The sequence below is a fragment of the Puma concolor genome, chromosome C2 (genome assembly GCF_028749965.1).
Source record: "Puma concolor isolate L17-30 chromosome C2, mPumCon1.1.hap2, whole genome shotgun sequence".
NCBI classification, from domain to species: Eukaryota; Metazoa; Chordata; class Mammalia; order Carnivora; family Felidae; genus Puma; species Puma concolor.
The window spans coordinates 38837438-38849898 of record NC_141675.1 but is presented as its reverse complement, the minus strand read 5'-3'; the positions used below and the strand labels follow the sequence as shown (position 1 = coordinate 38849898).

Here is a 12461-nt window from a genome sequence, read left to right as displayed (position 1 = left end):
AGGAAAGGTCATGTGCAATGACAGAAGTGCTGATAGCAGTGCATTGGGGTGTGGAGTATAAGTGGGAAGGGAATTGAGTAATTCTGGGGTGCTGGTAATATTCTCTTCTTTAATCTTAAATTGTAAATATGTGATTTATACACTTCTAAGTGATTAAGCATAAAAAACATTTTTTAACATGCAAAAATAATCAGGAAGATTCTGAAGAAGGTAAAATATGGGAAAAATCTAGATCTATAAAATATTACAATGTATTATGGATCTACATTAATTAAAAAGAGATGGTATTAGTAGAGGAATAGATAACAATAGAAACAAAGAGCAGACCTAGAAATGGACCTAAATGGAAAATGGAACTTCTGTATAATGTGTATATAAACAGTTACTTCTAATTTTGGTCAGTGCTAGATTTCAATAAACTGAGTGACTAAATCAAGTTAAAATCCTGAGTTTTCCAACAGAAGCAAATCTCCAAAACAATTAATACCATGAGTCTCCATGTAAAATGTATAGGGCAAATTCCCATTATGTCTCAACAACCAACAGAAAAAGAAAAAAACTGACTTACCAAATACTTTTTTTCCTTTACATGTGAGGAATAGATTAAAGTTGGGGGTGGGAGCAGGGAGGAGGGGTGGGCAGGGATAACTGATTTTGTTGCTATCTGAAAAAAATCAAAAAGTTGATCACACCCTTTACTTTGTAATCTATATTGAGTCAGAGAGGTGTTTTGTTAAACTGGTACGGGATTGTAAAGGAATATATATATATATCCTTTTAAGTGATAGAAACCTTACCTCAAACCAAAAAGTGATTTCTTGGTCTTTTTTTTAAGTTTATTTCTTTATTTTTGAGAATGAAAGAGCATGCACAAGTTGGGGAAGGGCAGAGAGAGAGAGAGAGAGAGAGAATCCCAATCAGGCTCAGCACTGTCAACACAGAGCCTGATGTGAGGGTTGAACTCATAAACCTTGAGATCATGCATCACCTGAGCTGAAATCAAGAGTTGGATGCTTAACAAACTGAGTCACCCAGGCATCCCTTGTTTTTTTGTTTGTTTGTTTGTTTTTTGTTTTTGTTTTTTTTGTTTTTTTTTTACCATCAGTACTTCATTATGATGTATGTTCTAGCCAGTAAAATTTGAAAGAGTAAAAGAAACAACATATAGGAACTGGAAAGAAAGAAACAAATTCTCATTGTTTATATGTATATGTTATCTCCGTCTACTTAGAAAACCTTAAAATTGTCTACTTCAGGTACTGAGAATACAGGGAAAAAATCATGTTTAAACTGGCATGTTGCAGAAAATTGGTAATAAATTTTTATCTTTTTGTTTCATTAAACATTGATCTACAAATTAATTTGTCATATCTTTTTTTAAATTTAAGTGCTAGTTGACATATAGTGTAATAATGACTTGAGGAGTAGAATTTAGTGATTCATCACTTGCATATAACACCCAGTGCTCATCCCAACAAATGTCCTCCATAGTGCCCATCACCCATTTAGCCCATTCCCCCACCCAACACCTCTCCAGCCACCCTCAGTTTGTTCTCTGTCTTTAAGAGTCTCTTACGGTTTGACTCCCTCTCTGTTTTTATCTTATTTTTCTTTCTGTTCCCCTATGTTCATCTGTCTTTTTAATTCAAAAGTCCAAGGATAGATTTTGCTTTGGGAGAGGTCGAACACAGATTAAGCAGTGTCATCAGGACATGGCTTCTCTTTCAGAGAGCTATTTCCCCTTAATCACAAGGTGACTAACAGCAGCTCCTGGCCTGCATCCTACTTTCTCACACAGTGAAAAGGTGGGGGTGTTTGTCCAGCATTCCCTGCCAAGATCTCACTGTACTTCTTTGGCTCTGAATGCACCACACCTATTTCTGCACCAAACATGCTGACTAGAGAAATGCGTTGATTTGAGTGGTTTAGTCCTAAATCATATATTCTATATCTGAGTATGGAAGTGTCAGCATGTGATCTGAGAGTGGGGAAGAAGAAGGATCCCAGGGAAATCGGGGTGTGACCACCAAAAAGAAGCCAAATGGATGCTAGATGGTGAAATGTCCTCTCTACAGTACTTGGGATGGGGACAGGAGAAGAGGCTCTATGAATTTAATCTTGCATGTGTTTATTAATGTTAGAAACTGGATAGCTGCTATAAACTGAATGTTTGTGCCCCCCATCCAAATTCATATGTTGAAGTCCTACCCCCTAGTGTGGTGGTATGTACTGGTGGGGCTTTGGGAGCTGATTAGGTCATGAGGGTGGAACCTTCATGAATGAGATTCATGCATGCCCTTACAAGAAGAGACATGAGAGAGATGATCTCTTTGTCTACCATGTGAAGACACAGCAAGCAGGCTGCTATTTGCAAACCAGAGAGAGTTCTCACCAGAACCTAACTGGCTGGCACTTTGATCTTGGACTTTTCAACCTCCAGAACTGTGAGAAATAAATTTCTGTTGTTTTAACCACCCAGTATTGTATTTTGCTATGACAGACTGAGCAAATGAAGACAGTGGCCAAATCTCGGTTTCTGCAAAAGTAAAGATATGATGAGGTAGCAAGTGCTCCCCATCCCCTTTATTTTCTCCCATGGTTTTAAGTTTTTGGTGGTTATTTGGGTGACAGTGTTTATTAAGATGAGCAGGCCTAGAATGTGAAACGAGTCCTCAGGATAATTGATGATCACTGCCACTGAAGAAAGACCATCTTGTACCACAGGAGCTGTGTCTTTTTTAATCCTTTATTTCTATTACTGGCTTTAAATAATGTTTCTGACAAGATTCTGCTTTTCTTTCTGTCAACTCTCGGTAAGCAGGTATTGGGCATTATTTGTGGGGCCATAAATACATTACATGAAAAAATAATGAGTCCTTAAAAAGTCAAGAGAAATGCCTCCAGAGACATTTACCTAACACGGTGATTTATGTAGGTCTGAGAATGAAGTTTCAGAAACTTCCAAATGAAAATTCTGGAACATAAACTAAAGTCTCTTCCAAATATGTGTTTGTTGTAGCCTCTGGACACATTTCCCTTTTACTTCTAATGTGGAAGCTGGAGAACGTTTTTCATGTTCAACTTAAATTGTTTAGTTAATGATCTAAGAATAACTCTTGGGAGCATCCTTCTGCATAGCATGTTATTACTCCATTCCTCTGACTGAATTTGATGTATCTATTGTATTCTCATTGCATAAACTGATCCCTGGGATTAATCATTTTCTTTTTACCAGCTAGAAATTGTAGACATTTAATGGATATACCTACATCAGTCAATTTAATGAGTCTCATTGTCTCGGGTTTGAAATATACTGATCATTCTGATATTGAAATATAACTGACATTCATTCTTATTCCAAGTTTTCAAGTTTTCCAAGTTTGTCCCTCCTGCCTACCTGAGGAAGGCAATCTAGCTAAAACTTTTTTTGAACAGTTTTCAGGGCCTAGGAACTCAAGTGCATCTACTGAGTAATGTCAGAAGCAGCCACACCATCTTTGCAACCTTTCCTAAAGTACACCTTAAGCAGTCACTGAGTTTCAGTTTTAGAGCAAGGAATAGTCTTTCATCCTTGTAGGAACTGTTCTATGAAGGATCATGATGGTTAATATACCCAGGTATATCTCTGGCTGCCTTGTAGCTGGAAAGGAAGATGGGATGTTGACATGGCTGCCACATCTGTCCCTGGGTAGAGAGCCAGGGTAGAGTTAGAGGGCCTGACAGGGTAGTCAGGGGGCCTGCACCCACCCCTCCAGAAGCTGCACACACAGATAAAAGAGAACCATCCACTCACCAAAACAGTCACAAGATATTAAGTGGATTCAAACCTGAGTCATAATTAATGGTTTTTGGTTTCTGTTTTGTTTTCAGCTGTTTGAATTTATGAACTTCTTGGCTGAGAATGTCATCTTCTGTTACATGGGCCTGGCGCTGTTCACGTTCCAGAATCATATCTTTAATGCTCTTTTTATACTCGGAGCCTTTGTATCCTTTGAAATACAGAACATGGAGTGATGAGGGAAAAGAATAAACTACTTACTTTTACTCATTCTGTTAAATTGTTAAAGTAATTTCCTCAAGTTTACTGCAAGCCTCAAATTCCTGGCAGATACGTAATTTCTAGTTAGGAGAGAAAAGATGCTAAGAAATTCAGACCTTTATTAAGTGCTTATGGTTCAAGATAAGAAGTTTGGAAAATACTGAGAGAAATAAACAAGGAAAACTAAAGGAGAATAGAATACTCGAAAATAAATATTCAAAAGATATTGATTTTCTGAATATTCAGAGTATGTTTTTAAATTATAAATCATTTACATAAAAATATGTCAATCCATTCTTTACAGAGAAATATACTTAATCTGCAGTAGAATGTGTCAGAATATAGCCAAGATTACTAAGCTTTAGAAATATTTTCATTAGAAGATGGTAAAATCTTTTCTCCAGTGAAGACTTTGAAAATAGGATACACAGAGTAAAAATCAGATGAAATTGGCATTATGGATGTGCTTTCAATGTCTTAATCATTGTGTACATGTAAGTCTATTTTAATAAGATAGCCCTTTCCTATAAGTAAAATAACATAAAATGTAGGCCTTACTTTTAATGCAGAGGACTTTGGGAGCTCTAGGCCTGGGGTATAAGCATTCCCCAGTAGGAATGGATGTCTGTCTGAAAGGATAGTGAGGTGCTGGGGATGTCTCCAAGGACAGTCAGCAACTGTTGTCCTTCTTTCCACTTAGGAACTAGGCAGATGTCCTATCAGATCACAGGCAGGTGATCTTGACAGCCAGGAGAGCTGACCGCACTTCTGTAAGCCCTGCTCCAGCTAAGCACCTGCGTTTGCCTCTTGTCCTCTTTTCACTGAACATTCAGCTGAACTCTCCAATCTCATCAACCCTACATCGTGGACGGTAGCTCCCTCTTCCCAAATAACTGCATCCTATTTAAGGACAAACTGGGATAGACAGACTATCAGGGCAGGAGTCCTGGGTGACAAAAGGGGAGAGATGACTCCCACCAATATTTTCCTAGATTTTAACCTACAAAGCTTGGACTTCAGCACAATACCTCCTAAAGCAGCAGCTGTATTATACATCTAGACAAGCAATTCCTCTTAAAGTCAAATCAACTAAAAGAAAAACGGAAGTGAAGCTTGCTAGATACAGGGAGTATAAACTGATGGAAAGTAAGATGGCAATCATGAGCAGAAGTACATTTATCCTTTCTAAAGTGCTGCTTGAGAAGATAATGCCACAGCCTCTGAACGGTCTCTGCCTCACATTTGGTGGCAGAGTTGAGCAAAGAGTCAGTCATCAGCAACATAAATGTGATGAGAAAATTTCCAGTGATTGAAATGGTATGGGGCTAACAATTCTAAACGAAGTAGATATTAAAAGAAAAACAGAGTTCTCTATTATTTCTGGAAAGGAGTTGACATTTAAAGATGAGTTTTGGCAGCAAGTTGGACATACACGTATTGACATATTTGTCCCTGTTTTCTGGGTCATAAAGTAGAGAAGCTTAAGAACGTAACAGTGGCAGCTCAAGGACTGGCACCCTCAATTGTAGCATTTTCCTCAATGTTTTTCCTTGCTTATCTATAGCTGGCAATTTTTCTGGCCAGAGCCTGCAACATATACCCCCTCTCCTTCCTCCTGAATCTGGGCCGAAAACAGAAGATCCCCTGGAATTTTCAGCACATGATGATGTTTTCAGGTATGTGAACTGTTGTGTGTTAGCACTACTGTTTTCTCATACTTTTGCAGCACCTGGAAAGCAGGAGACGTAGAGACCTCCTGATTCTCTTACCCCCATGGCATCTACTACTCTTTACCCCATCATTACCTAGTGCCATGCTGGTACTCCATAAGTTCTGAGCAACAGGGGGATTTCTCTTTCCAGAAGGAAAATAAAACTGAAGTATCTGCCAGAAACTGGCCTAGAATGGGTATTAGACGTTCCCCTAACTTATTTCAGATCAATTTTCATATCAGAGAATTTGCATAGTCATTTCACAAATTGCATACTTGAAGGTACACAGTATGTAAATGGTGCCACATCTGTCCAGTGTTAAGACTTCTCCTTAGAGGGTCGCTGGGTGGCTCAGTAGGTTAAGTGTCTGACTTCGGCTCAGGTCATGATCTCACAGTTCGTGCGTTCAAGCTCCTCATTTGGCTCTGTGCTGACAGCTCAGAGCCTGGCACCTGCTTTGGATTCTGTGTCTCCATGTGTCTCTTTCCCTCCCCTGCTCTCTTGCTCTCTCTCTCTCTCTCTCTCTCTCTCAAAAATAAATAAACATTAAAAAAAAAAAAAGACTTCTCCTTAAAATCCCTGTTCCTTCCCTATGCAAAACTCCAGGAACTTCCCATAGTTAATACACAAGTAACGCATATCTAAGTATGTTCAGTTATTAGTTGAGAAAACAGGTATTAATTGTGCACTTACCTATTGCCCAGAGCAGTTCTAAACACGGGTGTATTAACTGACAAGCTCTCTGCTCTCAAAAAGCTACGTTCTACTTATTTAAACCATACCTGAAGTTACCTTATTCCAAAAGAAAATAAACCAAATGAATTTTCTGACCCTGAACTACTCTGGGAATGGTGATTTCTTTCTGTTCAATCAATTTTCCTACCAGCAGTCTTTCCTTATTCAGAAAGCTTTTTCCTTACATGCCTTCTATGTGTGAATACACTTACATTACCCTCAGAGGCAGTTCGTGGGAATATATGTGAGAGTATAATAAACACTCTCAGAATAGAGCAAACAAATAGAATTTGGGGCATACAAGGGGATATGGAAAAACTGAGGGAAACTGTCATTTATTGAATATCTACTATCTGCCACTCACTGTAGATCAGTTCTATGAAGTATATATTAAACCACTTTGTAGATGGAGAAACTGAAGTTCAGAACCTCACACAGGTTGTGTAACTTGGCCAAGGAACAAAGCATTCCTAAATCCAGGTCTGTGAGACTCCACTTTGAACCCACCCAAGTGTCGCAAAATCCACATTTTCAGAAGTAGTACTAGGAATAAAAGGCTTGTTTCACCTTCAGTTCCCTTGTAGCCTGTTCCACACAGTAAGGGGTGGGTAGTTCCCAGGTTGAGAAGGAGTTATTTAATCAAGTATGGAAAAAAACTGAAGACCCAGAGTTTAAAATTGCCCTTGTGTGGGCCTCTGACCATGCTTCCCTCCATTTCCAGATATGCCGAAGTGAAAGAGTCATAAAAAGAATAAGTTCAACTGACAGGTGATCTTTGACTTAGAACAGCAATGAACTTTGGAAATGAGTTGACTTCTATTATGGGTAAACAAAGGCAAGTTTGATCATTTGTAAATAGGAAGTCAGCACTGAGCTGCACTTTTGCAACCCAATTCTGGAGCTGGAAAGCACTTTTCCTTCCTTCCCATCAAAACATCCGTAGTTTTACTCCAGAGAATAACTACTTTGGCTTATTTTTAAAACTCAAGTATTATATTTTAAACAATGCTTTATTTTACAAAGATCACTTCTGAGAAAGGTGTGAGGTTTGGGATAGCCATGTCAGGGTGTGAAGCGCCTGCCCAAATGGCCACCTGGCTTGATGGTTCCTCCAGGGTTTGGCACCTTCTGTGTTTGCTTAGCTTTAGTAGTAAAGCTGTGCTAAAAACTGAGGCCAGCAGTATGTATGACCCAGGGATGTGGGTAGGCCCAGAATTTTTTTTAAAACTCTTTTGTTTTAATTTTTTTAATGCTTATTTTTGAGAGAGAGATAGATACCCTGAAAGAGCATGAGCAGGGGAGGGGCAGAGAGAGAGGGAGACACAGAATCCAAAGCAAAATCCAGGCTCTGTTCTGTCAGCACAGAGCCTGATGCAGGGCTTGAACCCGTGGACCTTGAGATCATGACCTAAGCCAAAGTCGGACACTTAACCGACTGAGCCACCCAGGCCCTCCTAGGAGGCCCAGAATTTGATGGTATCTTTATGATATTCTAAGGCCAGGAGTCAGCAAACTTTGACCTTTGAACCAAAGCTAGCCCACACCAATTTTGTAAATAAAGTTGAAACACAGCTACACTTTTTTGTTTATAAACTGTCTTGTCTGTTTTTGCATTATAAAGGCAGAGTTGACTTGTTGCCACAGAAACCGCATGGCCCACAAAACATAAAATATTTACTATCTGGCCTTGTTCTAAAGCATCTTCACCCTCTAGGGGGACAACAGTAACCCCCATGACATAAAGGGAGTTGATATTATTAGTTTAATTCAGGAGAATGCCAATCAGCTAGTTCCAATTACCAAAAAGACTATCATGCCAAATTTTTAGGACACCTACTGTACATGATTATAATCCAGAGACTGACACCCATTGTCTTCCACACTGAGCATCTGTGTCATCTGCTGGGCATCTGTCACTCACTGTTATCAGTTCAGCAGCTTGACCTCAAAGTCAAAGTGGGCTTCTTTTGGGGCGCCTGGGTGGCGCAGTCGGTTAAGCGTCCGACTTCAACCAGGTCACGATCTCACGGTCCGTGAGTTCGAGCCCCGTGTCGGGCTCTGGGCTGATGGCTCAGAGCCTGGAGCCTGTTTCCGATTCTGTGTCTCCCTCTCTCTCTGCCCCTCCCCCGTTCATGCTCTGTGTCTCTCTGTCCCAAAAATAAATAAACGTTGAAAAAAAAAAATTTTCAAAGTGGGCTTCTTTTTATAAATTTGACTACATTTTTGTTTTGTATGCTGTTCACATTGAAGTGAATCTGAACAACAATGAGATTGGGTTACTTATTCTATTTTTAATGCCATTTTAATTACAAGTTAATAATATTGATGATATTCCCAATATGATGGGAAAAACATTGGATTTTCCACTAAAAAGCTATCTTCCTAGCTTTAAAATGAAGAAATTGCAATGTTATATGGTTACATAATGGAATCATAGATACTCAACTCAAAAGTCACTGTAAGGGTGCCTGGATGGCTTAGTCGGTCTGACTTTGGTTCAGGTCATGACCTCACGAGTTTGTGAGTTCGAGCCTCACATTGGGCTCTCTGCTGTCAGTGCATAACTCGCTTCGGATCCTCTGCCTCCATCTTTCTCCACCCCTCCCCCACTCATGTGCTGTCTTTCTCTCTCTTCTCTCACTCTCTTTCTCTCTCAAAAATAAATACAAACATTTTTTAAAAAGTCACTCTAACCTTTCTAAGACCTTTTAGGAGCAATGAGTTGAGACTCAGATATAGACCAAGGTAGGCTAGGCATTATTAGTCTCTTGCAGATTAAAAAGACAGAGAGACAGAGTGAGTGAGACATAGAGAGATTGGTTATCTTGCCCACAATCTCACAACCAATTAGAGATGAAAATGAGACTTGAACCCAAGCCTCTTGACTTCAAATTTAGAGCCTTCTCACCCGCATGACACTACTTCAGATTTACCCTCAAGTTCAAGAGAATTAAAACCAGGCCCTTCCTAACATAGGCCAATCCCAACATGTCTAACATGTCTCTCAAGCAAACCCAGTCATTGACCATTTTACAACAAATCAAACATTTGGGTGACACCCTTCCCAACCATCAGTTCAAGTTGTACACTGTGCCTACTGACCCCCGTTGGAGTGTAGGAAGCATCAGGTGAGTTCACCATGTGCAGGGCAGTATTTGTCTTCAGAAAAGAGTGTTCCAGACTCAGCTTTGATTTTCTGTGTGAATTTTGACATGTTCTACCTTCACTCAGGATCTAACATTTAAAAATTTTTTTTTCAACATTTACTTATTTTTGGGACAGAGAGAGACAGAGCATGAACGGGGGAGGGGCAGAGAGAGAGGGAGACACAGAATCGGAAACAGGCTCCAGGCTCTGAGCCATCAGCCCAGAGCCTGACGCGGGGCTCGAACTCACGGACTGCGAGATCGTGACCTGGCTGAAGTCGGACGCTTAACCGACTGCGCCACCCAGGCGCCCCCAGGATCTAACATTTTAAATGTATTTGCCAGGAAATAAATAATTTAAGAGGTCAACTTAAGGTAACATAAGCCAGAGGAGGAGGTAAAGAAGCAGATCACGTAGCACACTGTCTAGCATTTTGGGGGCGTATGACAACAACACCCAGAAACCAGAAGAGAAAGCCAGTCCCTTTAAAGAATATTTGCTTTAGGGGAGCCTGGATGGCTCAGTCAGTTAAGCATCTGACTCTTGATTTCAGCTCAGATCATGATCTCAAGGTTTGTGAGACTGAGCCCCACATCAGGCTCTGTACACTGATTGTGGAGCCTGCTTGGGAATCTCTTGCTCCCTCTCTCTCTTGCCCCTCCCCTGCTCTCTCTCTCTCTCAAAAAATAAATAAAATAATAAAAAAATGTAAAAATATTTGCTTTATAATATAGCCTAATGTTCTTAACTATGCCTAGAGTAGTTTGAGTTACCCAATAAGAAGTATGGCTTTAGTAGCCCTCTGGCAGAATCCAGTTGTCCATACTCCAAAAATACATTTATTTGGAGCCTTTCTTTACATAGTTCAAAACACTTTTCAGAGTCCTGTAGAGATTGTAAACAATGACCCTTTATCTAAAATGGGGTGTGGACTTATTTACACATTTACTCATTCACAGTCTCCAACTATTCATTCAGCAGACATTCAATGACACACTCTTGGGTAGGTATTTAGGAACAAACACAGAGATATGGACCCTGCCCTTAAGAGACTTGCAGCCTAGAGAGAGCTTGGCTTTGTGTGGACTAAATTTGGTTCACTAAGACAGTGCATCTCAGGTGGTTCAAAACTCAGTCAAGGGGCACCTGGGTGGCTCAGTCAATTAAGTATCCGACTCTTGATTTTGCCTCAGGTCATGATCTCACAGGTTGTGAGTTCAAGTCCCATATCGAGCTCTGTGCTGATGGCGCAGAGCCTGCTTGGGATTCTCTCTCTCTTACTCTCTCTCTCTCTGCCCCTACCCCTGCTCATGCTCTCTGTCTCCAAATAAATAAATAAACTTAAAATATATTCAAAACCCAGTCAGATCAGAACAAGAACTTTGTCTTAATCGATTACACCTATCATCTAATAAATCCTCTTCTATCATCTTTACCCTCACCCTCTGCATACCCTTTTAGCACTGGGCAGGAGGATAGCTGGCAATGCCTGCCTAACAGAAGTGGATTCACTTGTAAAGCCAAAGAAGCTTATGCCTCAGGCTTCCTCATTCACAGGGGTCCCTTCCAAGATCCTGGAGGGGCCCTAGAAGTATGTCTGATGGTATATAAAGTTGGTAAAAGATTTTTTTTGTATTATTTTTCTTAAAGAGGGTGCCCCAGATATATAAATTTCCCCTGGAGGTGAAAGTTTACAAAGGGATCCCGCTATTTATCACCCATCTCCTGGCAGTGAGTGGGGCCTGTGGTGAGCATTGAAACAAGGGCTTGGTGCCGAGTAGATTGCAGTGTTTTTGAGTAAAGCTCACATTGTTCATGGGTGACAGTGCTACTGCCGTCTCCACCCCAGCCTCCACCTTTTGCCACTACAGCCAGTGAAACTGAGTGAAGCAACTGTCAGAACCCAGATTGAATTCCTCACCTGGCACAGACTAGTAATCTACACACACAAAGACTTGGAACCTGAAAATGAGGAATAGCCTCAAGTTCAGTAGTGGTCTCTCTGCCTTGGAAAGCTTTCAGTGATGCAAATTCTCTTTCTGGTAGCTAGGTTGCAGTTTAGAGTCAATCGGAGGAAGTTTACCCTGAGACATTTTTAAGGCCTTCTTTAAATTCAAGGCCAGGAGTTCGGAACTGCTTTGGTGTATCGTGTGACACCCAGCACAAAGGGCTTAAGAGGAACACTAAGCTCTCCTGAAACTGTTCCTGGTGCCCTGGAGCACAGCCCTAGTTAATGCCAGGAGTGAGCTGCCCCACCCCAGCTCTCAGTTCCCTTGAAACCAAAGAGGCAGAGTTCTGTGGTTTAAATTAAAGGAGGAGATGTGCTTCGCACAAATTAGCTTTCCTATTGATGTGGTGCATATTACAAAGATCAGGCCTCTTGTTTTAATTCAAATCCATGTGCTACAATTTTTATTTAATTTAAAACTAAATAAGAGCCGGGAGTTGCTGGAAGGAGGGGAAATGCCAAGCCCAAGTGAGCCCTGGCAGCCCTCCTGAAACCACTGACTTGGAGACTGTGGCCTGCTGGGCTGCAGAGCCTCTGTGCAGAGCCGCTGTGCTCATCTGAACGGGAGGGAGGCCTGGAAGTGCCTGAGCAGGGCGAAGGAGCCTGACACCATGTCAGAGAACATGCTTCTCCAGTTTGTCCATTTCTGCTCCTCTTGGGAGAGACATTGGAACCCTGATGTGCGTTACTGCATAAACTAGGAAGAGTTTTAACCAGGACAGTGTGGCCAGAGTGTACCGATATAATACAAAACCTCATCCATAAGCTCATACTGCCATGAAGAGAGCAGCACTAGCGTCCCCAGGCTCTGCTGCTTAAT

At 40.9% G+C, this 12461-nt stretch overlaps 1 protein-coding gene across 15 annotated transcripts in view; it reads left to right on the top strand.

Annotated features, from left to right (window-relative positions):
- The window catches only part of SLC9A9 (solute carrier family 9 member A9), a 743317-nt gene that overhangs the window by 489944 nt on the left and 240912 nt on the right, over window positions 1-12461 (top strand). For all 15 annotated transcript variants that reach the window (XR_015240025.1, XM_086674475.1, XM_086674481.1 and 12 more), the window contains 2 exons: window positions 3871-3984; window positions 5604-5715. Coding sequence is in view for 14 of the 15 variants with exons in the window: in XM_086674475.1 (XP_086530601.1) it covers window positions 3871-3984; window positions 5604-5715 (226 nt within the window). In the remaining variant the exon portion in view is untranslated. The remainder of the gene's footprint in view (window positions 1-3870; window positions 3985-5603; window positions 5716-12461) is intronic.